Source organism: Ustilaginoidea virens, chromosome 7, assembly GCF_000687475.1.
Source record: "Ustilaginoidea virens chromosome 7, complete sequence".
In the NCBI taxonomy this organism is placed as follows: Eukaryota; Fungi; Ascomycota; class Sordariomycetes; order Hypocreales; family Clavicipitaceae; genus Ustilaginoidea; species Ustilaginoidea virens.
Genome location: NC_057322.1, coordinates 889785 through 917287, shown reverse-complemented (window position 1 = coordinate 917287; position 27503 = coordinate 889785). Strand labels below are relative to the sequence as shown.

Here is a 27503-nt window from a genome sequence, read left to right as displayed (position 1 = left end):
GGATCCCCTCCCCCCCCCCCCCCCACAGTGCAAACAAACGTCTAGGATGGAAGGGGGCGCGGGGGACAAGGCCTAGGGCACCATTGGCCCAGTCGTGCTTTACAGCCCCCAGGGAGACTAGGCGGCCGAGGGGGCCAACAACTCGTGGCCGACATGGCCACCCTGCAAGCGGCTCGCAGGCCTACATATGAACAGCCATCCATCCATCCTTTGGGCGAGGAAGCATAAAATCGAATGCATGGATATGCAAGGGCAAACCGCGCACCTGCTTGCTCCGAGTCCCAGGAGGCACTGGGGGAAGCAGTGGCAGCAGACGGCCGCAAAAGACGATGACGAATGCCGCCGAATGCCGAATGCCGAATGACGAATGGCGAATGGCAAATGGCAAATGGCAAATGGCAAAGCAGTGGCGCGCGCGTGCCGTGCGTGGGAAGCGGAAGTGCCCAGCCTCCTCCTCTCGCGTACTCCGTACTCCCAAAGGTGAAACAAGCAGGTCAGGTCTGGTCCAACGTACAAGAACCAGCCCAGCCCAGACCAGACGCTTGCGAACTTGGACGGGTCCACCGTCCACGGATCGGAGCTCCTGTCGTCGAGGTCTGGTCTGGTGGGTTCAATGCGTCCGTGCTGCCAGGCGCCTGGGCATCTTCCCGTAGGTAGTGCCGGCCGCTCAGCGAGCTACCAGACAGCACATGTAAGTAGGTATGTAGCTGGGGTCAATCGGTTCCCGTCCTTCCTGCAGGCGACTTGACTTCGTAACCAGTACGGCCAGGTGCCTAGTGCTGTTGGCGCAGGCGGCGCAGGCGCACTGCGCGGTGCCACGTGTGCCAGACTTGGATGTACAGTACGCATCGTTTCAGGTCGTTCCACGAAAACCCAGGCATGTTTCTTCCGTCGAGAACCATTGACATTTCGTTCGTGTCCAATGGCCGCACCCCGACCGGAGTCCCCTGCGGCGAGTCAACCCGCTGTCGCCGCATCCATCATACATACAACCAACTACTCCGTATACGCATTTCTTCCACCAGCCATGTCATCTTCATGCTTCTCGGTCACGCATCGAAAAGTGCCCTGGCCGCAAAGCTTGTAAGCTCAATCCGTAAAGTGTATTATATTAAGTGTGTACAACGTGCCGAGTTTTGAAAATGCCAACGAGGCACTCTGGAGTCTTTTCAATGCTACCAAGAAATCGCCCTCTTCGGATCACCGAGTCTCGGTTTCTTGTTTCTTTCTTTTTTTCTTCTTTTTTTTTTGGTCAACTTCCGCCTCGAGTCCGCTGGCGACACCCCAGCTATATGCGATCCCATATTTTCAGTATTCAACAAGCGCGCAATTCTCAAACCAGAAACATGAAACGGAGCAATGATACCTGCCTGATGCTACAAACCCTCCAAATCCACTCAAGCCTTGTGACGTCTCAAATTTTCCGTCAAACGTCCCACAACACACGGAACTCTTCGTCTTTATGTACTCTTTGACTGCAAATGCCTTTTTTTTTCTGCAAACGAAAGAGAATCAAAAAAAAAAAAAAAAAAAAAAAAAAGGCCAAAACAAATTGCAGCAGCTAGAAAGAATTCATGCTAATCGACATGCGTCTGACTTGTTCGGCACCGTCAGGGTGGCCAGTCATTTGAGCCATGCGCTTCGTCATGCTTTTTTTTTTTGGACATGTTAGCATAAGATCAAGCTAGTCTGGGAAAAGGAAAAGAAAAAGAAAAAAGGAAAAAGGCTCTGGGATACTTACAAATCAAAGAAAGCAAACTGGCTGGGCTCGCTTCCGAATTCGTAGACGAATCGGCTGGCAAGGTAGCTGCCAAAGATAGCTCGCAGGTAGGTGTCGGGCACGCGAGAGATGATGGTGTCGAGGCCAATCTTCTGGAGCAGCAGGTTGGGCAAAGCATCCTTGAGAACACCCTGGCGAATCTTCTCGTTGCTCCATAGATCCGAATGCTGCAGCTCTTCGTCCAGAGTCGTAATGGCGTTTGACAGCTTGTCGGAGAGGATGGAGCGAGGAACCCCCGTCTCCTCATGCTCGCGCCAGATGGCCTCAAACTCCAGTCGCGCATTCTCGCAAATCTTGGCTTGAACCTCGCGCACGTACTCGTTGTAGAACCGGGGCGGTTGGCCAGTCTGCGCATCGACACACATGTTCTCGACGAAGCCCGCATCGTCAAAGGACAGCGAGGCGAGAACCTCGAGCGAAGAAGAAGTAACGCCACCCTTGTTTGCCGAGGCATCTTTGTAAAGGACGCAACCGGCAGCCTCGAGTCGCAGCTTGGCGTCCTGAGTGATGAATAGGTTGGCGCCTTCCACAATGTAAGGGATGGTCGTCCTGCCGTCTTTGATGAGTCTATTGACGGAAATCAGGTCGATGGACTCGGGTCGGCCACCGCAGGGCACAAAGGCATCCGTCATGCCAGTGTCGCGTAGATGATAGGTGTTGCGGAAAGAAGTGCCGTTGGTGACCACCTCTCCAGTAGGCAAGGTCACATTGGCGTCCTCGCAAAGAACCCGATATCCGTCCTTGGACACCTTGCTCATGTCGTACTCGCTGATCATGGCACGCTTCTTGGCCAGTCTCAGCAGCTCGGCCCTGTCCAGCCCGTTGGGGTCTGCGAGAACACCGGAACCGTCGACAATGGCGGTCCACTTCTCGTTGCCCAGCAGGATCTCATTGCTGCCGAGATCTCCGTCCGGGCCGCCAGTCTGCATCTTGCGGACGGTGGAGGGATCCAGCTCGAGCTTTCTGTAGATACCCTTGACGTACTCGCGTACAGAGAGCGTGGTCATGCCGTACTTGTCGTGGGGGATGCCGCCGAGCTTCTGGGACTTGCCGGTGAAGAACGACTTCCACCACGGCGCGCCTCGAGCTCTGGCATGCTCGGTGGCCCAGTCCACAAGGTCGGCCGTGTTCTCGTCGGGACCCATGAAGAGGATCTCCTCCTTGCCGTACAGGTCCACGAGCTTGTCCTTGATTCCAGGTGTCTGCGCTGGCAGCAAAAGATCGAGAATGCTGTCAATGTACTTTTCAAACGCCTCCTGAGCCCGGTCTTGCATTTTGGGATCCAGGAGGATGACGCCCTTGGAGCCGCCTTCGGGGATGTCCTTGTTCTTTCGCTGCTGCGTGCTGGCGAGGCCGTAATTCTCGTCAAAGAGGTTGCGGGCATTGATGCCGTAGGCCTCTTTGCTTCTCGACTTGACGATGCGAATACCGCCACGGGAAATGTCTCGGAAGCGGAGATGGAAACCTCTGGACTCGGCACCAATGACGAGGAACATTCCGTAGAGCCGGCGGGGATATTCCACCTCGGGCAAAAAGGCCGGGTCAAGACGGAAGCTCAAAGCGACCTTTGTGGGGGTGAAGTAGTTGGTCTTGAGGATGGCGTTGTTGAAGACGCGAAAGGCAGTCATGACCATCTCGTCATGCTCATTCGCAACAGTCTTGGAGATCTTTTCCTTGAGCTTCTCGTCACTGAGGACAGAAACAGCCGGGGTGACGGCCACCTGCTCATTCTTGGCACAGAGGTGCACATTGGCAAAGGACGCGTACAAAAGTCTCACAAGCTCGGGATAAGTCTGGATGATCTCGAGGATGTAGTCGGGCGTGAAGGTCTCTGTTCGGAGGCGGCGCTTCAACTTGGACAGCAGGGCAGCCTGGGCGGGATCATTGGCGTCGAGCACTTCCGACAAGGAAGCGTACTCGGGACCCAGGCGATTCAGGAAGTGCTGGACAAAGACCCAGGCCGAGTGGGCATACACGGCTTCCTGAAGACTCAGCGAGCCGACGGCGAAGAGGTTGTGGAACTTGTTCTGAGGCAAGCAGTACAGGAGGGAAATCTCCTTGGTGATTTGGTGGATGGACTCGTCGAGAGGGGGGAAGAAGCCGTCGTCGTGGGAGGCGGGCCTGAGGTAGATACTCATGACGGTAATGCCGTTGGAGAACTGTTCAACGTATTTCCTGGAGCTAGTAACTCCGTAGTAGTGGTACAGATCGCTGAGGGCGGAGAACATGCCGCGGGCTGTTCGGGTGCGAAACGCAACTACCAATCGCTTCTCGGCGACGTCCTCGATGTCGAAAACCTCAATGACGGGCCCGGTACGGTTGACAGCAAGCTCAATGATTTCCTGGTAGATCTGCTTGGTGTTGTCCGTGGCCTTTTGCCAGAAACCCACATCCGAGATGCGTTCAATGTTGGTCTCCTTGGGATCAGTCTGCTCAGGAGACTGAGCGTACTGGCACTGGTAGACAAAGTAGCATCGAAGAGTAGCCTTGGACGACGGGCTGGCGCCGATGACGGCGGGGGAGCGGAAAGTTTCAACTCGGTACTTTGTCTTGCCCTGGTGATCCAGGTACTTGGCCTCAAGGCGGGACTCGTATCTGGGCCCGCTGACGTTGCTTTCGCCAGGCTCGCTTGTGTCAATGTAGATGGCGTGGTCGTGCGCCTCCATGTCCAGGCGGATTTCTTCCTTCTTGTCTTCTCTGGAATAAGCAGCGACCTTGGCAGCGTAGAGGGAGCTGACATGGTTGGCAATGGCCTCGGGTGACTCGATACGGAAGTATACGTCGTCGATGCCCAGCTGCTCGTAGAACCACTTAATCTGGTCGTCGATCAGCGGGTCGGGAATATAGCCAGCCTGTTGTAGGATGTGCTTGACAGAAGCCATCTGCTCCGTCTTCCCCGCGAACTCGGGAGCCACATAACCGACAGTGGCAGAACGGAGAATTCTGTTTCCATTGCCATTGGTTTGCGTTGAATACGGGACACTGAAGTGGGTGGGTTGAGGGGATGGTCCGCGGCTAGACTCTTGAGACTCAGTCCGAAGCTCAGCCAGGGCCTTTGGCTTGGGTGCCGATGATGTCATGTTGTCGAGGTGTTGTGCAAAGTTGTGTGTGCTGTAGGTAGTCGAAGACGAACACCTGCTGTTGAATGAGTTAGTGGTTGGTAAAATACGTGGCAAAGTGTCTTCTCTGCCAGGAGCACGATGCTTGAAAATGGGGTGGTCAGCCTCTTGCAAGGCCAGAAGCTGCCGGGCATAATGCCCACGCCGGTTTTGGCCAATGTTTGATTGATTCTCATGGCAGTTGCCAAGATACCAAACAGGGTGAAGGACACGCCCAATTGGACCAGCCCCGTGGCAAGAATGCGACTCTCCCATCATGATCAAGGTCTCGGCAGGGAGAACAAGTGGTGGTGGGGGGGGACGTTCTTGTCATTCAAAAGATGAAGGCAATCGCAGTCAAAACTCACAATTTCCTGCAGGAATTCGCGACTCCAGAGCTCTTTTCCTGACACGACTATTCGATGATCAGAACAGCTTTAAGAGAGTTGAATAGTGTCGCTTTTACTCCAACCCGGCAATTTGGCAGCCTGGTGGAAGAGAGCGAGTTGGCGCAGATCTGCGTTGCGACGGTTGCGCACGGCGTGGCGGGGTCAATGGAGTCAACTGGGTGAGTTTGGCGGGGCAGCAGCGTTGTATGCCCTGAAGGAGGTCGGGTCTTGAGAGAATGTAGGAGTCAAGACACGATTTGCTACGACGACTAGAAGTATTCGATTGGGAAAGGGAGACGAGGCCGCCCAGTTAAATGAATTGCTGTTCTTTTCGAAAACGAGACGAGACGGTGGGTTTCCAAAAGCAGCACCAGTCCCAGTCCTGTGCAACTAAAGTCGGGGAGTTAGCACACTGGCTCGCAGCGGCATCCAGGACCCCACCGTCAGCGAGGCAACGGGGTCAGCTGAGCCCCAGTGCGGCTCAGCTTGTTACGAAGTGGTCCAGAGTGTGAAGCCCAGACCACATCACATTGAGCCGGTGGATGGAGCCGACATGAATGGAAACACCCTGTTGAGGCAGTGACTCCAAGGGTGGTTTGCGGAGGTGGACTTACTATCCGGCTGTAAAAGTGCAGAGGCGAACAGGCCCGTATCTTAAGCCAGTACCTGCAATGGCGCAAAGATCATGTCTGGGCAAGGGCAAGTGCAAGTGCAAGTGCAAGTGCAAGTGCTGGTGACGTGTGGAGTTTTGAAGTGGTGAAAGTGGAATAGGGCAATGCTTCGGCACGGAGCAAGAAGAATTGAATGCTCAATTGGCGGGGAGACGAGAGCTGGCGGACATCAGAACAGGAGCGAAACGAATTGGCGACGCTACCCTTAAGTATTGATCACTTTGCAGCTCTCAAGTGCGTGCAAGACACGCCCACGCTGACGCTGGAAGCCTTCGTCGTTTCGCATCGTCGGACTCTGGGGAGGTACCGAATCGAGCACAGCAACCCCGGGGGGGCAGGTACGCCCCTCGTACCTCCCGATGGCTTCTCGCGGAGGGGGGGTAAGGGGTGGTAAGGGGGGGGTAAGGGGGTGTGGGCCGAGCGCATTCAGGGCGAGGTTTGGCTAGACTTGCTGCCGTGGTGTGCATACTAACCGAGGGGCGCTCGTGCCTTGAGTTTAAAGAGTCTTTCTACCATACTCGGTACGTAGCACACCATTCTAAATCGGTACAGATTTTTTCACACATGTTCTCGAGCAATTAATTTTTCTGCAGTAAAAATGCTTTACATCAAAGTAAAAGAATTGGAGAAAAACCGCTTTTTTCAAAAGAGTCAAATGCGAGATGCTGTTCGCATCTAAATATAGCGTATAAAAAAAGAGGTCATGTCTATTAGAGTGCACTTTACTACTCAATCAGGGGTTTTAAAAGTCAATGTTCTTTTGAGCTGATAAACCTAGAGTGTGTTCAGCAAGTAGTGGACTTGTATCGCTTGCAAATTCAAGTGTCTTATTAAAGCTGAGCGGTCAAGTACATTAACCGCTCAGGTATTGACAGGAATCGAGTCGCGTGACCTTGCTCATCTCATTCATGCCAGGCAAACCTGGGGGCACACCCCGTGCCAACGTCTCGAAAATTCTGCTCGGGCTGCCCTTTGACATCCGCCAACCATGTGTTGATGGCGATCCTTTGCTCAACCCGACATGCATTCTGCATTCCTTGACGAGGTGGAAGAAAGGAAAGTTCTTCGAGGCCAACCAATTGGTGTGGGAAGAAACGCAGCTGTGGCCCGCCACAACCAACTTTCTGGAAACAGGCACGGGTGTGCAGGAAGGAGTCAGGAACCAAACAACGCAAACGTCCCGCGTGCGTCCCGACCTAGCGCTCATTGGTCCAGCCAATATGTACATGACTTGCTGCAGCCCCGCAGAGGGGTCCAGAGGGGGTGGGGGGGGGGGTAATAGGGGGGCGTCTGGTGCTGAGGTACGGACGGAGTAGGTAGTTTGCAGCATCTGTCTTCTTTCGTACGCTGCATCATGTCACTTGTATGTGCGTGCGTGCGTGCCCCTCTGGGGTGCCATTGATGCTGGTCTGGTCTTTTTCCTTTTTCTGGCAAGGCCGCTGGCGCAGCCGTCTGGTGGAGACCAGACGGGCTACGCTTGGGCTGGGGCGGTGGTTGACCATAGAGCAGGGTGACGCGAACCTGCGATGCATCAGCAGACGGGCAGAGATTTCCTGGTTGCACTTCCCCTGGCTCGCAGCCCCGTAATCCCCTCGAGGGGGCCCGTTCGTTGCCTCGCGACCGGGCTGCAAATTTTCCAGCACCTATTCCCCGGAGTTGGCGGTTGCCGCCCGGCCGGCCTAGCAAAAGCCCACCCCCCGGTTGGTACATGTCAATACGCTCCAGCATGCCCAAGACCTGTCGAACATGTCGACTCTTTTGGGGCTCTTCTTTTTCTTGTTTTTCTTGTTTTTCTTCTTCCTCTTCTTTCTTTTTTTTTTTTTCTTTTTTTAGATCACCCCGTGTTGCGTTAGTGTACATGAAATACATGCATATGATGATGTAAGAGTATCAATCGAATCGAACGTGATCAAAGTTTTGTCGTCCCCGGGCGTCATGGTGAGCGTATCCTTTATGCCAAACCCCCCGTGCCCACCCTCATCATTCGGCAATAGCCACACTCGGGGGTTTCGTCGAAAAGCCCAGACGCCCCTCGTGTGCCACCGTGGCAATGGCAATGGATGCATGCCCTAGAGGGGAAAAAAAAAAACCAAACATATCTTCAGCCGGCTGCAATCGGGAAAAGGGTTCCGTCGACTAGCGCTGTGCAATGTGTCAATCGCCTTGCACTAGAGCAAAGGCCTAGTACAGTCTGGTGACTTGTATTATTTGCGAGCCCGGCACAGCATTGCCCGATCTGGTGCCGTGGCACGCCAGGACCGCCGTGTGCAAGCTACAATGCAGCATTGACATTACGGAGCACACCTAAGCTCCGTCCGCGTCTGGTTGTTGCTTGCGTGATCAGAACGCCCAAGCACTCCGTTTAGCGGTCCAGCTAGCGCAAGTAGCCTCTGGCCGGCCGGGTCGGGCATGAAGGAAAAAAAAAAAATTGCAAGTTGGGAGCATAAAGTTTGGTCGTCTACCGTGAAACTCCCAAAGCGGCAAGAGCGGCGTGCCTTGGTCCTTTGCTTCGTGTGTCATCTCAGCTTTGCTCTTTTCGTTTGTGGGTGTCATTGTCATGCCGCGGCCGGCCTGCGTTAAAAGTGCCGTCTGTCGTCATGGACCGCGGGAAAGATCAGGATTCAAGCGGGCTTTTTTTCCCTTGCTCGCTGAGCAGGCTGACGCAAAGAAAACCGGTTTGCGGGCCAACAAGTATCCGCAGTACGGAAAAAGACTCCTTTCTCCTGTCCGGGGTTTGCCGGCCGTCGGGGACGGATGGCGCGGAAGCGGAAGCAGAAGCGGAGGCTGAAATGAGTCCTGGTCTGGCAGTCGGTGCTGCGACTCGTGACCCGTAAGCCCGGCCGCCATGCTCTCTCGCAAGAATTATTTGTCGTCTGAAATACGTCTCTCCCCCGTTACGGTAAGGGTCTGGTTGATCATGCAAAAAAACTGTCAAGCGCGTCAAAGCCTCGAGGTCGGGGCCCGTCTCCGGGGAGACCCACTACATGTGACGGGTACCGGAGAGCTACAAGGACGATAGGGGCCTGTGCATCTCCCTGGTGGGCTCTCAGTAGGTATCTGAGGTACTCAACAGTCAACGTCTCCATGTGGCCTGGTGACTCCAGCTGATAGCCTGCCAGACTGCACGTGTGCACCCAGCTGAGTCGGCGCTGCCAGGGCCAGGCAGGGCCAGGCCGCTACAACCCGACGGCTGCACCCCCGCAGACCCAAAGGCCGCAGCAGATTTATGCATGTGCCTACCGGTAGTCCGGTTACCACCAGACCTCACGTAACGTTTGCACGTTTGCAAGCCGCCGCAGTTGGACGGAGCTAATGAAAGTAATCCTGGTTTCCATTACCCCCAGGTTAGCCAATTCAAAGTTTTCATTACCCCCATTTTACTTGATAGTTTATCCATGGCCCACGGTATGGCTTGCACATGGCGTGGGGACTCTGCTATTCTCCGGCCCTGTGTGGACTGCGCAGTGCCAATGCAGCATAATGACGAGGTGGTAAGCGACATAGGAACCCGTGCCGAGGGGTGCTAAACGTCGTCTCAGCGTGATTCTGCGGGCAAGGTCTGGTGGCAGATGACGCCAGGCCTGTTAATTCTATAATTTGTACTACAAGTCTAGCACCTGCCCTAAGGGTTTCATGGCCCAAGCTGCCGAGTGGTCCCTACGGGTAGGTCAGGAGACACTCGACGCCGTTGTATTCCACACCACACCACGCCAATCTCCCGCTGCCCTTGATGACGTAGATTGTTCTGTATTTGGTCATGTCACCAATGGGGGTAGGGAGTCCGGGGATACGACCATCACGGTAGATGGGGTACGACAGAACTCTGGCATTTTGCGTGTTGCAGCTTGGATCGTACCATGTCGTTATAGGACCCTTGTAGAGGCTTGGTTCCCTGCCCGGAATGTTTCCCACATCTCCACCCCGCACAGCCATGGCCTTGGCGAACGCTACGGTGATTTTGAAGAGTTCTTTTTTCCCGTTGACAGCAACCACGCAGCCGACAGAGTCGCCAGTCTGCAAGGAACCGATACATAAGCTGGGGAATACGCGGCTGGAGGCAAGCGCAGCAGGGCACAACGTACATGACCAACCTGAGCATCGACAGGGGTAGTAGCGAAAGAGAGGGCGTACAGCAAGGCGGCGGGGAGCTTCATGCCGACGGGTGGGGGAGCGGCAAGACCTGCTGGAATTGAAGCTATGTGTTGACGCTAGAAAACACGTAGAGCGTCGTGATACAGTAGATGAAGACGTTGCCTGCAAGGTGCGAGATGCAGTCTTTCTATACATTCGTCAGATGCCGCTTATTACGAGGAAACATCCACATTCAGTAATACATATGTACCGCCAGATACAGTAATACCACTTATACTCAATAGTTGGCAGTTTGGTGGCGACTCCTGGAGGGTCTGGATGACCAAGCCCGTTTCTTTCTTTTTTTCTTTTTTTTAAACGCAGCCGCTGCCAGGCCGGAACCCTGCTCAGGCGACGGCAAGTCGCCAACGTTGGACAGCTTGAAAGTATCCGAAACCCTTTTGCCGTCCATTTTGCCCTTCATCCGCTGGGGCATAGACTCCGACCTGAAAGGGCCCCCGGCCTGGATGCCGTTTTTGCGGGCGACGCGCCTAGACCGGCCAATCAGATCCGCCTGCCCGGGCCAACCACAAGACATTTGATCAGTGGCATAATCGACATCATCAGTCGTCACCAACGTCAAGCAAGTTCGCTCAGAACGTCGCCCCCCAAGTGTCGCTCGATCCCAACAGAATTCGCTGCCAAACCTACAATGTACTGCCACGTCATTCAGCCTGAAACCGAGGAAGGGAAGGGGAGGGGGGGGGGTTGATTGGACTCGAACCAGCGCAAAAGAGCTCGTCTCAGCATCCAATTGACTGATGCGCTCGATGCGCTCCCCCTTGCCTTGGCAGCGGCAGCGGCATCGCATGGAAGTAGTTGCCATCTGCTGCAGCTCCCAAGGAAGACGTGGGCGACGCGAGTGGTCGGCCCGCTGCCCCTTGGCCCAGCGGCTTTATCCATCTTAGTGCCGGCACTGGCATCACGAGGGACCACGTTGGGATTTATCCTTGGGATTTATCGTGGGGAAGCATCTCCCCCCACCATGTCACAGGAGGCATCTCGCCGCGACTCCGCCAACCAGGTACGCATGGTTGTCGCTGCCAAAGGAAGGGGGGGGGGGGCAAGGGCGTGCGTTTTGGCAGCGCGTGCGCCTTGCTGGGCGGCGGAAACGGCCCATGAACCGCATCCCTGTGCTGGTAAAAAGGGTCACGATGCTCGAGAATCAGTGCCACCAGAGGCGCGTCCTACGTGCAGGGACGGACGTCGATTCGGGGAGCAGGCCCCAGAGGCTCCAGGTCGAGTTTTCCTGGGCCGCCATGACGGGCTTCTCTGCGTCGTTGTGCCCCGTCATCTTCTCTGCCTTCTGCCTGAACCTGTGGCTGTGCGTGTCCCCCCACCGCGTTTCGCTTTTTTTTTTTTCCCCCCAGCATAGGGAAATCCAGTAATGAATGTCTTGTCACGTCCCCAGTGTCTTGCAGCCAACTTGTGAAGCACGTGTGGGGAGGAGGCTGTAAAATTACATCGTGGTCATGATACCTTGCTAAGAAGAAGAAGAAGAAAAAAAAAAAAGGGGGGGGGGGGAATCATGGCAAGTTTCACTTGTGCTTTCCACTACTGTCTGGGACTCTGGGCTCTGGATCGATCGCTCCCGTCTCAGACTATCTAGCTCCTGCAGTAGCTCCCCAGGTTAGGTGACTGACTGACGGGATCGTCATGGCCATGCTGAGCGGTCAACTGGATATTGATTCGCTGGTTGCAGTCAACAGTCAACTACAGGCCCTCGTCTTCGCCACGTTCTCCTCAGCCATTGGGATGGCCTCCTCCAAGCCATCCAAGGGCAATGCGCTCTCGTCCGCTGACCAAGTAAATGGAGTGCCTGGGTACCCGTTACGAGTTGTGCAACTCGTGAGCACCTGGCCAGTCTCCCGACTTTGCGTCTTGGCCTTCAGCATGGCGGAGAGTCGTGGACACCCTGGAGCTTTCTCAAACTCTTTCCCTTCCTCCCGTCCTCCTTTTCTGGGGGCGTCCCTGAAATTGTCAATGGTTGCCCATCGCAACATCCACCTTTTGCAGGTACGTGTCCAACTTGTCCCAGGCTCGGCGCTAACCACAGATTAAGTTTTCCACGCCCCGTTAGATGTGTACATGTATCATGTAGTAATTGGGAAACCGCCGTCTGTCAAGTTTCCATGAGGCCTAGAAACCGACTTGGACGGGGAAGAGGAGGGGGGTGGGAACTACGCACGGCGGCCAGCCAGTGTCACTCCCGCTGCCGAAATCATCTGGCAGGTGACCGACCGTTGACGGATTGGCAATTCAACAGGCGCTGGGCTGGCGGCTGCACATTCGTAATGGTAATGCACGTGCGATGGGTGACCAGACAACACACAAAAGCGCACAAGAGGACACGGGATGAAGAAAGGCTTCAGCCCCTTGCCGCCGAGTTGCGAGACCACGTGGACACCTTACCTGGCCTAGTAGGGCTAATTATTAGGTAATAATGGTCTGTCCGGTCAGCCGTGACGAGGCTACAGCCTAGAATTCCCCCATCTGGAGAAATTGCCATATCTCGCGCCGTTACGGGTCGACAATGCCCGTGCAGAATTGGGAATTGGGAACAGGGTTTTACGGTCCATGAGTACATTGGCATCCGATGTCTGTGTCTTTCATGAATCGCATTTCCAACCAAAGTCTAATGGCCATCCATACCCTTCATTGTACTGGCCACAAGGAGCGAGCCAATGGCCCAGAGTCGCTCACAGACGGGCGTTCCACGTGACTTCTGCCTGGTCGACTCCGGATAAACGTTAGCACTGGCAGGGGCAGCGCGGACTAATCGGCCCGGGCAGAGCGCCAGAGCGCCAGAGCGCCAGAGCGCCGGAGCTCCTTTCTGGATCCCAAATTTTTTTGAGAGCATCATCGAGTCCAGCTCGCAGCTTGCGTCGTATCCCCGACAACTCCAACAACTCCACAGCCGCAAATCTCTGCAGCAAGCATCCTGTTGCGGTTTCCGCTCATCTGCCTCCAACGTTTTATTTCACGCCTCGTTGATTCAGCCCAGTCAACCATCAGCCACCGGGCCTCGCTTGCTGCTCTACAGGGAGCCTCTTCGGATAACTCGACCGGACAAGGGCCCTCTCGCTCCTTGAAGTCACCCTTCCAAGCCTCCCAAAATGGTTACTTTGACCGAGGTTGAGGACGAGCATTTCCAGGCCACGCAGACCGGGCCTGAATATGATGATGATGACTTCACTGACACTGGTTCGTTGTCTCGATTCCGTCATGGCTCGGTTCGTTGAAAGCCCCCCCTACTCACAAACCGCCCCACAGATTCCGAGATCTCCAACGAGTCCGATTATGATCCCGTGAACGAGACTCTGGCGGAACGCCTGTACGCGCTGCGAGATATTATCCCCCCGACGACACGAGGCTGGATCTCTAGCCGAGTAAGCTCAATCTCGAGCAAGGCCTGGAGCGTTCTATCCTTCAGCGGCAAAGGCGCTTGGGTCATCACCACGTCGGCCCTCTTCATCGGCGTTCCTTTTGCTCTCTCGTTTGCAGAGGACCAGCAACTCACCGCCATGGAACAAGAGTACAATATGCGACAGGCCGGAAGCGAGCTCTTGACCGCTGGCGCCGAGCATGGCACAGCCGATAAGGCCGCCGCCGCTCTAGGAGATGCCCAAGCCAAACATTCACTGTGAAACCGCGTGAAGAGTATTGTTTGCCAGCGCCGCCCATCTTTCCAAGGGCAGTTTGCCAAAACACACAGACCTCACGTGTCAATTTGGAAGGGCTAGACAAACGCGCCTTTGATGTATATTACCAGACACTAGGACGAGCCCCGGACCGACGCCTTCATCTGAGAACGACAAAGACGCAAAGGGGAGAAGGAGAAGGAAATCCTGACGGGTTACTGACCGGGCAGTGCTTTGCCGTTGATACGGGGATAAAAGAAACATGTACACGAATGAGTTTTTCCCTGGTATTTCATCATTTCTATTCCCCTCGACGGGTGATGTCGCATGTATTTCGTCAAGCTACTCGCCTCGGTTCTTTGGCCTGCTTTATCAATGTGTATAATGAGTATTGGATTTTCACCTGAAACGCTTGACATGCTGCTTCCTGTACAGGCTATATTATATTGTCTAGGTTCAAACCGGAACCGAGCCTTGAGGGGCAAAGTAGCTGCTCGGTCATTACCATCAAGGAAGACTGGATCTATGTGCACCGCCGTTGGCCACTCTCGCTGTTTAAAAATTCTGCAACAAGGTATTCGACATGTCACAAGTCGTTGCTTTTCTTTGTCACCGAACAGGCCACGCAGCTTCGGGCGGCGTCGAGGGTGGCGGCTGTCGGGTCGCACACTGCCCTAAAGATGAGGTTGGAAACGAGCATCCGGGGAGGTGGAGTGGCGAGATCCGCTGATTGTGATGCCAAAGGGTCACTACGATCTCGAGACGGGTAGTGTCGAGGATCGAGGGCCATACAACACATTGCCGTTTCCGGGGAGCCACGTTTGCTGGAATCAGTTTTCCATTATCCAAAAACTTCTATTCATCAGGTAGTCTCCTGGCAGTGGAGGGCTCTGTGCAATCCGCAGCACGTAACATGAGCTTGGGGTATATCCGCCCTGCGCTGAACCTGGACGTGCGGACTGTGCCTTGACGCTACGGGCGAAACCCCCGTGGAACTAGTTGGTACATGGGAAGCCCTTGTAGAAAAGAGGAGTAGAGAGTTTGAAGCCGCTCGTCCGGGAAAGCACGCACGACTGATTTTGCGCATTTATGGATGCCACTCACCAGAAACAGCAGTCTATCCTAGCGCTGGCAGCCGTGGCGCGTATGCGTGATGATGGGTCCAAGTGCGGCGGGGATTCATCTGTGCGGACATCGGACTGCAGAGCTGGTGGCGGATTGCCCGTTCCTGCATCGATTTTCGAGCAGGCTTGGGAAAACGGACTGGCGATAGGGGGGCGTTTGGCAGAGCAAGAGAAGAATGGCACATTTGTGTCGTGGTGACCTGGTACATGGGAAGGTGAGATTTGGAAGGATGGAGCGGCAGAGGTGCTTTTTTTGGGGGGGGGGGTTGGTCTTAGTTTCGAAAACCCATGGCTTCCTACCTTGTAGTCTATAAAACGACTGCCGACGGGAGTAAACTGGTAGTAGAATGGATTTTATGCGAACCGAGATGTCGACTCCATACGGGGTACTCCGTAGTAACATTAGATTGATTATCGATAACAGTGCCGGACGGGTGGCCCACTCGGTGGGTGTCTTGGGCCCCGGTTGCCCAAGCCCATGAATGGCTCTTTCCTTGCTACGTACCTACCTGAACATGGTGGGCTGTTCCAACGACTCTCGAGTCGCGACTACGTCAACTGCTCTGCGCAGCATATACATCCTGGTCTCCTCGGCGCCGCGAAGTCGGTGGTATCGAATCACGCACTTTAGGCGCCAGCTATCACCGCAGACGCTGCCGATTCACCATGAATGTGCGTCTCACGCAAGCTACCCCGTTGCTGTTGCGGCGGCCGTCGCATCGGGCTCGCCCTCTCCACCGCTGACTCTTGTTCATCACAGATCCTGGAATGGGCCTTTGGGAAGCGTATGACGCCTGCCGAGCGCCTGCGCAAGAACCAACGCATGCTGGACAAGGCTATCCGAGAACTCGATCAAACGCGCGTCAAGTTGGAGAGGCAAGAGAAGACACTAATACAGCAGATCAAGACGAGCGCCAAGAACGGGCAGATGGGTGCCTGCAAGATCCAGGCCAAGGATCTGGTTCGTACACGGCGGTACATTGAAAAGTTCTTCGCGATGCGCAGTCAACTACAGAAAATCTCGTTGCGGCTTCAGGTACGGCAGTCCAATCTCTTGCCACAAATGCCTGCAGGGGGCGCCGGCACTGACGGTTGCGCCTGCAACAGACTTACCGAACCAACGAACAAATGATGCAAGCGATGAAGGGTGCTACAATGGCTCTTGGGAGCATGAACAAATCAATGAACCTGCCGCAACTCCAACGGATTGCCATGGAATTTGAGAGGGAAAACGACATCATGGAGCAGAGACAAGAGATGATGGATGACGCTGTTGATGATGCTATGGATGTGGGTGTCGAAGAGGAAGGCGACGAGGTTATCGACCAGGTCTTGGAGGAAATTGGCGTCGAGTTCAACCAAGCTGTACGAGCTCCCGTCCCCCTCTCCCCCCTCTCCCCACCGTGTTTGATCATCGTGGAAAAATCTTGTCCACATACGGGTTGAACGCCGACTAACTGTGTTGCTAGGCTGGCGAAACACCGCTCGCCTTGGGGAATCCTGCCGTCTCTGAAGGAAGAATTGCTCAGGCCATCGGCGGGGATAGTGGCGGCGATCCTGTTGACAACGACCTTCAAGCAAGGTTTGATAGTCTGAAGAAATAGACCAGGGTGGAGCGTGCAGTTGTGGTCGCATGCTTGGCCCATCTGCGATCTACACCAAGCAAAGAAAGTACTGGGATAACGAACTATGCGTTGTTTGTTCCCACTGAGACATTTCGAGGTTATAGGTTAGGGGTGGTTCATTTGCCGCCGCCGCCGCCTAGTTCACGTCAACGTGGTTAAACGTTGGTTTGCCCCTATCAACCTATCGTCCTGGGCTAATTCTCGGGTTTCCTCTCTCACGTTGACGTCTTGTTTACTTTTCTGTGCACGTGTAGGAAGGCCATCTGGCTCTGTTACCGAAAGTATACCCGAGAGTAAACTGGAAGAAGAAGCTGCCATCTGGCAGGGTGTGCATGAGCATACTGGATTTCCAATTGAGCTGATTTGATTCATAAAAGTCATCACTTCCTTTTTATTATTTTTCCAATCATAGTAATGCGAATGGGATATACCTTTGCTCGCGCACTTTTTCGCTTTTTTGGCAGCGAAGGTGGTACTCATCACCACATGGGGCATATCAGCAAGACAGCTTTAAGATATAAAGCTTATTTAGGTCTTTTCGCACCTGAAAAATGTCCTTTCGGTATTGCAAATTGCTAGGGATTCTAGCCCAGAGGTGCGATATTTTTACAGGCTACTTTAGCGGCTTCCCTTGAAGCTGCCCGCTGGGCTGATCTGCCCCGTGTGGTGGGTGATGGTGATGAGCACTCGAACGCCAAAAAGAGGTATGTGGGATTGACCAAGGTTCTTTTGATTTGGTGGAAAGATGCATGTGGTGATATGCACAATCTGTTTAGGGATAAAACGTGTAGTGACCCTTGCTTGAAACCCCCTTCCATTTGGGCCTAGTTGCTGCTTGCATGTTGCAGTCATGTTTATGTGTTCCACGCGCTGAGTGGCTGGCTAGGAATGCTCAATGGTTGGCTGCTTCCCATCCTCCCTGTGCGCTGGCAGTTACCCAGAAGCCAGTTGACATGACAGTTAGTGGTTAATCCATGCCCCCGCCATAGCCTCATCTGCCACCCCAGCCCATATAAGAGGGTCAGGCTAAAACACACCAGCAGCAGCTACCTACCTCATAACAACTACTGTCTGGTACCTACGGAGAATTGGCTTGAAGAGAGACCCCTCCTCCATTCTTGCTGCAATTCACCGTCGTCAAATGCCAGATACAAACTGCCGCCGCCTCATCTTCACTCCAACAAACGTTTCTGCTCTGCGGGCATAAACTCCAGCCTGCCGACTGCTTCCCGCACGTGCACTCCGCGGCCAGAGTGCCATTCAGACGAACTCACACTTGCTGGAGGCGGGATAGCGGTTCAGCGGCATTGGGAGTCCATACCTGCTGCTGCCTAGCTGCTGCGTCAGCGGTGCTCTACCGCATCATCCGTGACACTGCTTGCCAACTAGCAAGTTCAGACTCGGTGTCAGTGGTACGTTTGTTCATCGGCCGTTTTCTCTCTCGTCTCGTTGCAACCCTTGTGTTCTTGCTTCTTGCTTGTGTCTCGCGCCATGTCCCCCACGATCCTCTTTGGCCTCTTGTGCTTGCATCTTGTGTAGCTTTCTGCGGGAGATAGCAAACAGTCAGCGGCATGCCAAGACACTTTGCAATCGATCCTGCACCCTCTCCGTTTGGATTTCAGTCCATCCATGGTGGCCGTGAAAACGCCTCCTCGGCGGCCTCAGCGTCTGATTTCAGGCCCCGTGTCCCATAATACGTTGGCGGATGGTTTATTTGCGACCATCCGGATCATCAAGACGCACCTTGATTAGTTCTGACGCACTCTTTCCTGCAGACTGGAAACCTCTCCGCCACCCTACTTCTCTAGCCATCGAGCTCTTGTCCGACTTTTGGCCATCGGGTCGTTTCCGCATCGAACAAGGGAGCGAGTCCCCCCAGATCAAGAATCGTTCGGCGCCCTTTTGCCTCTTGATTCGCAGCCCCCCCCACCCGCGTACTTCGATTTCTCTGGTACAGCAACATATAAACGCAACCGTCGGCTTTGTCAAGGTTTGTCGTGGCCACGACTGACTAATCTGAACGGTGTCCCGAGTCCCCCCTCATTTCATTGTTTGTCAGCGTTATATCCCATCTACCAGAGTCTTGTCTCAACTCCACAAAGCTGGCAGGCAACAAGCGGCGCAGTCTCTCCTCTCAGGGGGGAAGCCTGCTGAATAGGATGTTTGGCGGGAATTACAATTCTTCAGGATCCAAGACAGAAAGCGACACGACCAAAGCCGAAGCGAAAACGCCCTCGTCCGGGTCAGACTCGAGTGCCAATGCTTCAGATCCGGTCAAGACGGCTGTGATTAACCAACCTGCGAGTGGTGAGAAGCGCACTGGCAATGGTGGCCCTCCAGACCGCAATGATAATGGCGGTTCCACCGAGAAGAAACGGAGGAGTAGTGGCGTTGGGGGCAAGGCTAGCAGTTTCCTGGCTTCGGCCAAGAATTCTTTGAATTTCTCCCAGGTCGGCCGTGGCAACTCGGATATGGGTGCCCAAACGCCGCTGCAGAAGTTGGGCAAACAGGATCCTGCTTTGGTCGTGCCTCAGGGCCAGCACAACAATTCCGCGGGCGAATCGGTACCGGGTCCAAAATCCACGTTTCGGGTTGGCGTTTGGGAGGATAGGAACAAAAAATGCCGCCGAACCATGGAAGACACTCATGCGTTCTTGTACAACTTCCTAGCTACGCCCCAAACCATCGGGGATGCGTCAGCGAAACCCACGTCTGAAATGGGCGATGCGGAGGGAACCTTGGAAAAGGAAATGGCCGAGTCTGACAATGGGTATTTCGCCATCTTTGACGGTCATGCGGGCACCTTTGCTGCGGACTGGTGCGGTAAGAAACTTCATCTCATACTCGAAGAAACTATACGGAAGAACCCCAACACGTCGATTCCAGAAATATTGGATCAGACTTTTACGACTGTTGATGCACAGCTGGAGAAGCTCCCACTGAAAAACAGCGGCTGCACAGCTGCCATAGCGCTCCTTCGATGGGAGCATCGCGTCTCCAACGACAAACTGGCTCTGGTCAATCCCACCAAACCACCTTTCAAGTCCAATGAAGCCAATGCATCGAATGCATCAGACAAGGACAAAACAGCGACAACTACGCAGTCGCTTGCTAGGAGCGTCTCTGCCTCTCATGCCGATGCGGCACACTTGAAAAGCAAGCCGTTTACGGCACGCCAACGTATCCTATACACTGCCAATGTTGGCGACGCTCGCATAATTCTGTGTCGCGGGGGCAAGGCTCTGCGGTTGTCGTATGACCACAAGGGCAGCGACAAGAACGAGGGCAAGCGAATTGCCAATGCTGGCGGCTTGATCTTGAACAATCGCGTCAATGGTGTTCTTGCCGTCACTCGTGCATTGGGCGATGCTTACATAAAGGATCTTGTGACTGGACACCCATACACCACAGAGACCGTAATACAGCCTGACCTGGATGAATTTATCATTATCGCTTGTGATGGTGTTAGTTGAGTCCCCGTATCTTATTTATTTTCTTCTTTTTAAACTCTGGGCACTATGCTGACCTTGAATCTCCCCCCCTCATTTTTTTATCTTTACCACAGCTCTGGGATGTTTGTGGTGACCAGGACGCCGTCGATCTGGTCCGTGAGATACAAGACCCCGTCGCGGCTTCCAAACTCCTAGTGGAACACGCCCTGGGTCGTTTCAGTACCGACAACCTTTCATGTATGATTGTTCGCTTCGATAAGACGGCCACGGCAGCCCGAGGCAAATTCGCAGGCGAGAGCGAAGCCGGGCTTGACGGCAATCCATCGGTTAAGATCAGCGAAGCTGAGAAGATTCTTCTTGAAACCAAGGAGAGAATCGCCCAGGGAACCACGCCAGCCGTGGGGGTGTCTGCGAGCAATAGCGGCCGTGGCTACGATCTTGTGCCTACAGAGGGAGACGAGGTTGTGGTGACCACACTGAGCGAAGCGCTAGACGATGTGGAAGGGGAAGGGGAAGGCGCCGACACCGCGGGTGAGGGGGACAGCCCAGAGGTGAGCACATCCACCGAGGTGAAGATGGCGCCTGTCGAGGACAAGACCACGGACGTGCCTGATGAAGTTTCCAATAAATGAGGGAGGACTGCTTTACTCGGGGGCGTTACTGGAAGCGGTAAATAGACAAGGGGACTCTCGCTACGAATGATGTCGGTATGATGATTTCGCAGAATGGTATGTGGGAGAAAGGGACAGGAGGGTCCACTATTTGAAACACCTCTTCAAGGCTCTCGAATCAGACTGGACGATGCTTCTTTCCATGATTCCACCGATGATGATGGCCTCAGCGGCGCTTGCGATTTGGTACGGAGAGGCAGGCAATCAGCGCCCAGGTCTGGGTAGGCCCGTCGATGTAAATGTCGTCGTCGCGCACGCTCCGGCTCTCTCGTGGAGTTTGGCGTCGAAGTCGCCCGCATGACGAGGTATGAATGCCGCGAGATGATGCGGGATGGTGGTCGCGGCATGGGCGGGCGTCGGTACGATGCAGCCCGGGCGGTGGTGAGATTGTGGGACGAAACGGACGTTGGGGCTTGTTGCTGGATCCCTGACGTAGGGGGGGGAGGGGGGGTGGGTTGTTGGACGAAAGGGTGGATGAATAGTTCTTGTTGGTGCTTGAGCTGCGGGAGAAAGGGGCTTCTGAACATGTTTGCTTGGTAGTTGGGCTGTATGAGCTGCTGGCTGTTTCTGTTTCTTGACTTTTGTGGGGAAGAGGCTTCTCGATGGCTTTTCTTGTTCTTGGCCTTGGGAGAAGGGGCTTCTGAACATGTTTGCTTGGTAGTTGAGCTGTATGAACTGCTGGCTATTTCTGTTTCTTGACTTTTGTGGGGAAGAGGCTTCTCGATGGCTTTTCTTGTTCTTGGCCTTGGGAGAAGGGGCTTCTAAATCTCCTTTCGTTGTTATCTGACCTCTGTAATGGGCGAGGAAACAGTTGTGGACGAGACGGATGACTATTTTTCTCATTACTACACCTCTTTGGGACGAGGCTTGCAGTTCGAACAGATGCGTCTATTTCTCTTGTTATTTGCCCCCTGTAGGAGGGAAGAGGCTTTAGACTCTTTCTTCTTCTCCGCTGACCTCTGTGACAGAAAGATGAGGCTTGTCGGATGAATATGTCCATCTTGCTAACTCGCACTCTGATCGAAGAAGAAGAACAAAATAAAAAGCAAAAGACAAATCGCGGGGATAAGGCAGGCCGATGCGAGACCACCCCGGCGGCACGAAAGTTATCGTCATCTGTGTCTCCCGAAATTGAATTTACCAGCAAGCAAGGATGCAGGTCCCAGGTATGCGTAATTTTAAGGGAGGAGGTCGCTGGATGGGTGGCCGCTCTTGATTGGATGAGACGGGTACGGGGCCGGCTCTTACGGTGTCTCATTGGAGGGATCCTCTGCATGTGAGGTCACTGAGGTGTGCAGTCCGGCGACGTTGATTGGCCGGAGCGTTTGGCTGAGCGGCAGGTTGACGCTCCAAGATCGCTTTCTTGTTTCCTTCAGCACACCTTTCTATAAGAAAGAACGTAAAAAGGGGGGGGGGGGGAAGTAAAAAAAAAAAGAAGGGAAAGACAAACAGACAGCGGCCGCGGTCAGCTAGCCGTTGCATCCTGCCAGGAGCCACATGTTGCAGACAAAACGCGCGACATCTCTTGGGTGTCTAGCTCACTCTCTTTAGCACCCCCACTCTTCTTGGCCCACAACCCCTGAGACCAAACCCGTCGAGTTCCCGACTCCCTTCCCCCCCGGCGCCCCATGCATAAGAAAATAAGAAATGAATTTGGACTTTCGTGCCGGCTTGATGAGATTCCGCTCTGTCAACCGGCTCGTCCCCCCCTCCCCCAGATTTGAGCATTTTCTTCTGGCCTTTGCTGCACATCTTCTGCCTCTGGTTGCCGTTTTGTCACCCAACCACGCTAGCATAGCGCAGCATCTTCACGCGGCCACCCTCCCCCCTACCCCCCCCTTTCCCCTTCTCGCATTCTCTCCCTTTTCTTTGTCGGTTCTTTCGGTTGTTCTTGTAGGGGGAGCGAATCTTCAGGTCAGTCATTGGGCCTCTTCTGCCATCACGGTTCCGCCACATCACCCTCATGTGAGCGCCGAACCCCCTTTGAAGCTCGCCTTTCCCTGTGTTTCAGTCATCCCCCTCCCCCACCCCCGTCGCGTCTCCTTTCGTTGTCTCTCTCGCCCCAGACCTGGTCTGTTGCAGGATAGCTCCAGGCCATACTCAACTCATCGTTCCAGAATGATCTGCTGATGTCTCTTTGATCTGCAGTGGTTGCTTTCTGCGTCCCGGGCCCTCGACATCATCGAACCGTATATATACACCTTGGATGCCGCGCCAGGGCCACTGCAACAAAGATTTGTTAATTGCATCAGGAAAAGAAGATCTTGCCGCTCAGTCGCTGCTCAAGAGAATTGTCCCGAATATCGCTTTCGCGTGAAGGAAGTTGAACGCTGGAAGAGTGTCGACTCTTCGTTCTAGTCCTTCCTTGGGCAATTTTTCTCTCTCTTACTTCTTCCCACCCCTCGGTCAAAATCGGTTTATTTGGGGATCTCGCTCGCCTTATCTGCACTTATGCTGCTCGTCAACCTTAATTGTTGACTTTTGGACACCACAGCCTCTGCATCCAGAGTCGAAGATCTCAAACCGTTGGCCGCAAAATACATATACCTGCGGCCTTGATGCAGGGAATATAGACTGGGAAAGACAACTTTCCGTCATCTAGTCCAGCAAAATCATGTCACTCAATGGACTTGACGATCCCAAGGTGGTTGAAGCATATGAAGCTGCAACTGCTGAACCTGGAGGCTGGTAAGTTGACCCATTGCAGCCACCCTTTCTGAACGTCGCAGAGGCGTCTTCGGCTGTCTCCTGCTGCATCTTGATCCAAATATCGTGGCAACAAAATAGCCTGACTATGCAACAGGTTTCTTTTAAAATATGAAGGTCGGGATGAGGTTCAGGTTTACAATCGTGGCAAGGGCGGCATTGGGGAAGCGCGCAACGCCGTCGCCGAGTATGACGAGACGAGTCCTTTATATGGCTTCCTGAAATATCGAAGGCGGAGTGTAGTGTTCAAATACCTTCCTGAGGACTGCTCAAGAATCATCCAAGGTACGTGGCTGCAGGTGAGACTGGGGAAAAGGAAAATGACGAGCCATAAATCGTCGGAGAAAGAGGAGATTTGCAACGCAGCATGTGACGAACCTGATGGCCAGGTGATAGGTTGGGCTTCACAACTAGTGACCTAAAACAGCTGACATGCATGCTCTCCCCTTTTCTCCTGTTTAGCACGTGTTGCCGTTCACTTCAACGCCGTATGCGAGCGATTCTCGCCATATGACACAATCTTCGAGATTACAACCGCCAGCGAACTGAAAGACAGCAAGTTGTCTGCCGCATGCTCTCTTCATACAGCGACGTGCTCGACTTCGTCCTCAACGAGTTCACTACGTCAAAGAAGGCTTATGGAGATTGCCGAGGAGAAAGAAGACGAGCAGCGCGCCGCGAACCGACAATCTCTGCAAGGCGCCGACGACCAAGGGACCCTGGGCCCGACTGACAGGCCTCTGACAGCGGAACCTGTTTCCCTCAACTCGGATTCTGCGTCGCTTGCCGAGAACAACAACGAGCTCTCGGCGGCTACGAATGAAGCCTCTCAATTCATCGACGTCACGACGCCTTCGGATTCCGACGTCTTCACAATGAACTCATACTTTCACACCAAACCCAAGGTTAAGCTTGGCCCTCGACCTTCAGCTGACGCCCATGGTCGGCAACAGGTTGCAGGCAACTTCAGGCCTGTATCCGCCGTACCAGCAGGTTTCAAACTGTTTGGCAAAGTTGGGAGAAGGGGCAAAGGGAGGGACAGCAGCTCCGCATCACCACTTCGGGATGAGAATGGAGACGCTACTTCGATAGCTGCCGCCAGTATTGCCTCTGATGATACGCAGGATCGGCCGGGGACGAGCTCAAGTTCCGTGACCGACTCCGCTCCGCTGCCTTCTCCCACAATGAAGAAGCCAGCCATCAGCCGGGAGAAAGCCAGGTTAATGAAGGCCATGAAGCTGAGAGAGGAGAAGAAGAAGATGAGCATGATCTCTTCGGCGGAGAAGCCCTCAGCAGATGGGGCAGGGGCAGTAAACACCGAGGAAAACGTCGCACGAGGGCCCGATGAAGCCATGCCGACGCCCGAACCCGACGCCTACTCTGAGAAGCGTGCCTACCGTCTGTCGTTGAACAGGGACGAATCCGCCCTCGTCACGGACAACTGTAGCCAATCATTGATCACCGCGGACCAGAGTTCCCTCCTGACTCCATCCGACTCTCACCCGGCAAGCCCCGTCGTCGGCTCTTCGGAAACAGGGCACTCTTCAAAGGCGTCGTCCATATCAGAGCCCACGGACGAAGCGATGCAAGTCAAAGACAAGCAAGCTACGCCACAAGACGAGGCATTCAAAGCAAGTCACCCTTCAGTTGCGATTGTAGCCAAAGTTGCAGAGGATCCCGCTGCCACAGTCGCCCAGCCGCCCACAGCAAGCAACTCGGATGAGAATGGCGACGTTGCTCCCTCCAAAGGCGAGACCTCTGAAAGCGCTGCTTTAGCGGTTCCCAAGCTTCCCGCCCACGATCCCGCGAGACGTGTCGACGATGGCCATGCTCCCACAACCGTCGCGTCTACGCCGCAAGACACAGCCGCACTCTCGGACCCCACATTCTCGGCGGGCATTGCGGCGCAGTTTTCGTGTGAGAAAGACGAGACGCCGGCGCAGGATCTCTGCACCGCTGTCGAGGCAGCGCCGCAGCCAGGCGCCACCACCCCCCCCGCACCCGTCGAAGAACACGCGGCCAAGGTAAGCCAATCTGGAACGTCGTTATTGGCCGTCAAGAATGAGCCAAGTGAACGGCGTTCGCACAAGGAATCCGCGCAGACAACGGCAAACTGGGAACAGCAGGCCGAGACCACGAGCGACAGCTGTTCTCAGAGTGTCGTACTCGAGGAAGGCACACCAATCACCATCATCAGGACCCCAGTCACTTCCAACTTTCCCCCGGGCCCTCTCAAAGGAGAAGACGAGCGGCCATTGTCGGCGCATACAGTTCGCACAGTCTCCAACCCCGTGCGCGGAAACCTGATCAGCCCTGCAGACCCGTCTCAGCCGTCGGCGCGATCGCTGAGCTCGGGCGCCGCCTACGTACATCACTTGGGGCAGCAACAGCCGGGCGGCCATCTGCTCAAGAAATCCAACATTGGCTCCAGCATCTCTCAGCGAATCAAGGCGCTGGAGAAGCTATCCGCAGGCTCGGCAGGCTCGGCAGACGCTCCGGCGCCCGGCGCGAGGGAGAGGCCGTCTTCGACCTTCTTCGCGGTCAAGAAACGAGAGGCAGCTCGAGCAAGCTCTGTCATGGCCAGGGCAAACTCGTTCCGAAACCAGACTCCGCCGTCGCCTGATCAGACGCATGATTCGTCGCCAGAGGCGGGCAGACGTAATCGACTGGAGCGATCTGGATCCGTGACGAGCCGATTGTCCCTGTTCGAAACGCCAATCACCAGTCCCAGCAAACGGACGCTGGGACCAGCTCCCCCCACCGGCGGCAGCAGCAACAGCAACAGCAGCGGCAGCGGCAGCGGCAGCAACGCTGGACGTGGCAGACCCGAGGCCGTTTCGGTCATGGCTCGAATCATTCGCGATCCGAACCAGTCGGCGCAAACTGGGTTTGACCCTTGCAGAGATCCATCCGAGTACGGCCACCTCGAGTTGAAGCAGTCGCCGCTGTTGGTTGACCATCACACCTCCTCCCTGCCAGACAGAGCTCAACATCACCATCAGCAGCCCCCGGCTGAAGCGGCTCAGCAAGCAAAGTTGAAGAGGTCCCGGCCGCCATCCATCAGCATAGTCAAGGGTCTCATCAAGGAGAGACGCAGGTCGGCCGCCTCGGACGCGGAAAACTCGCTTACCTCTCCTGGCCGGGCCGAGTCGGCGCATGCAAACGCTGCCTTTTCTCCTCGCCTGTCCCTAAGCAGCCACAGGTCATCCTTTAGCAAGGACCGAGACCTTGTCCTGTCGTCTGGCGAGTCCGGCTCGGGCGACGACGCCAAGTCGTACAAGAAGCTGTCCCGAGCTGGCCGGTTCATGCGGCGGCTTTCCAACCTATCCAGCTCCAAGTCCAAGAACAGCAACAATAACAACAGCAGCAGCAGCAGCAGCAGCAACAATAACAACAACAACAACAGCAACAACATCTCTCCCCTGCCAAACCACAGCACCAGGGACCAATGTCTCGAGCCGGCGCAGGCCCGACCGTCCACCACGGGGACGCCCAGCATCGTGACGTACATGGGAGACGTCAACGTTCAGTTCCCCGACAACCTGCTGTGGAAGCGGCGGAACATGTGCCTCGACTCTCAGGGCTTCCTGATCCTCAGCGCCCTTCCCGCCACGACGGGCCGGCCCGCGCCCGGCACCAAGCGCTACCACGTCGGCGAGTTCCGGGCTCCCTACATCCCCGACGTGGAGGTGCAGGAGCTGCCAAACAGCGTTGTCCTGGACTTTATCGAGGGTTCGGGAATCCAGGTCGCTTGCGAGGACCGCAACGGACAGCTGAGAGTTTTGCAGAGTAAGTTGAGCGCCGGCTCCCAAGGGTCTTTCTGACGAAGCTAATTCTGGTGTCCTCGACGGCTAGTTTTGCAAGACGCCCACTCGACGCGAGGCAGCAGCACCTATGCTCTATGAGATGCATCACTTTGTCGGCGCGCAGACGCCGTCAGCGCTTCCTTTTGTTTTCTGGTCCCTTTTTCTGTCTTGCTCTTTCAATCTCAATACCCTCGTCTTTTCTCTTCCCTTGTCTTCTTTTTTTTCTCTTTTCTTTTCTTTTGTTGTTTTTTCCATGCCCGGGGTGGCTGGTTCATTCTCGTCCGACTTGACTACTTTTTCTCTCCTTTGTCGTCCAACATGGCCCTACCAGCTCCCTTTTCGTCAAAATCCCTGCCACGTAATCATTACGATGTACATTGCCAATCTGCTTAATCTCCACCCCGCCCAT

General features: G+C 54.8%; 7 protein-coding genes across 7 annotated transcripts; 4 read left to right on the top strand and 3 right to left on the bottom strand.

Annotated features, from left to right (window-relative positions):
• Positions 1-1561: 1561 nt before the first annotated feature.
• Positions 1562-4860, bottom strand: UV8b_07879 (uncharacterized protein; the record flags this gene model as incomplete). Its single annotated transcript, XM_043145376.1, has 2 exons — positions 1562-1649; positions 1742-4860. 2 exons carry the CDS (start codon positions 4858-4860, stop codon positions 1562-1564), a joined length of 3207 nt encoding a protein of 1068 aa, XP_043001311.1.
• A 4735-nt stretch (positions 4861-9595) lies between these two features.
• UV8b_07878 (uncharacterized protein) lies at positions 9596-10092 on the bottom strand (the record flags this gene model as incomplete). Its single annotated transcript, XM_043145375.1, has 2 exons — positions 9596-9952; positions 10021-10092. The coding sequence occupies 2 exons, from the start codon at positions 10090-10092 to the stop codon at positions 9596-9598; spliced, it is 429 nt and encodes a 142-aa protein (XP_043001310.1).
• A 1686-nt stretch (positions 10093-11778) lies between these two features.
• Positions 11779-12072, bottom strand: UV8b_07877 (uncharacterized protein; the record flags this gene model as incomplete). Its single annotated transcript, XM_043145374.1, has 1 exon — positions 11779-12072. The coding sequence occupies one exon, from the start codon at positions 12070-12072 to the stop codon at positions 11779-11781; it is 294 nt and encodes a 97-aa protein (XP_043001309.1).
• A 1113-nt stretch (positions 12073-13185) lies between these two features.
• Positions 13186-13716, top strand: UV8b_07876 (uncharacterized protein; the record flags this gene model as incomplete). Its single annotated transcript, XM_043145373.1, has 2 exons — positions 13186-13273; positions 13343-13716. 2 exons carry the CDS (start codon positions 13186-13188, stop codon positions 13714-13716), a joined length of 462 nt encoding a protein of 153 aa, XP_043001308.1.
• A 1784-nt stretch (positions 13717-15500) lies between these two features.
• On the top strand, positions 15501-16438 carry UV8b_07875 (uncharacterized protein; the record flags this gene model as incomplete). The annotated part of the gene is made up of 4 exons (XM_043145372.1): positions 15501-15506; positions 15595-15870; positions 15942-16199; positions 16304-16438. 4 exons carry the CDS (start codon positions 15501-15503, stop codon positions 16436-16438), a joined length of 675 nt encoding a protein of 224 aa, XP_043001307.1.
• A 2180-nt stretch (positions 16439-18618) lies between these two features.
• UV8b_07874 (uncharacterized protein) lies at positions 18619-20543 on the top strand (the record flags this gene model as incomplete). Its single annotated transcript, XM_043145371.1, has 2 exons — positions 18619-19923; positions 20025-20543. The coding sequence occupies 2 exons, from the start codon at positions 18619-18621 to the stop codon at positions 20541-20543; spliced, it is 1824 nt and encodes a 607-aa protein (XP_043001306.1).
• Positions 20544-23196: 2653 nt separating this feature from the next.
• On the top strand, positions 23197-27193 carry UV8b_07873 (uncharacterized protein; the record flags this gene model as incomplete). Its single annotated transcript, XM_043145370.1, has 4 exons — positions 23197-23270; positions 23386-23573; positions 23751-27077; positions 27144-27193. 4 exons carry the CDS (start codon positions 23197-23199, stop codon positions 27191-27193), a joined length of 3639 nt encoding a protein of 1212 aa, XP_043001305.1.
• Between the last annotated feature and the right edge of the window lie 310 nt (positions 27194-27503).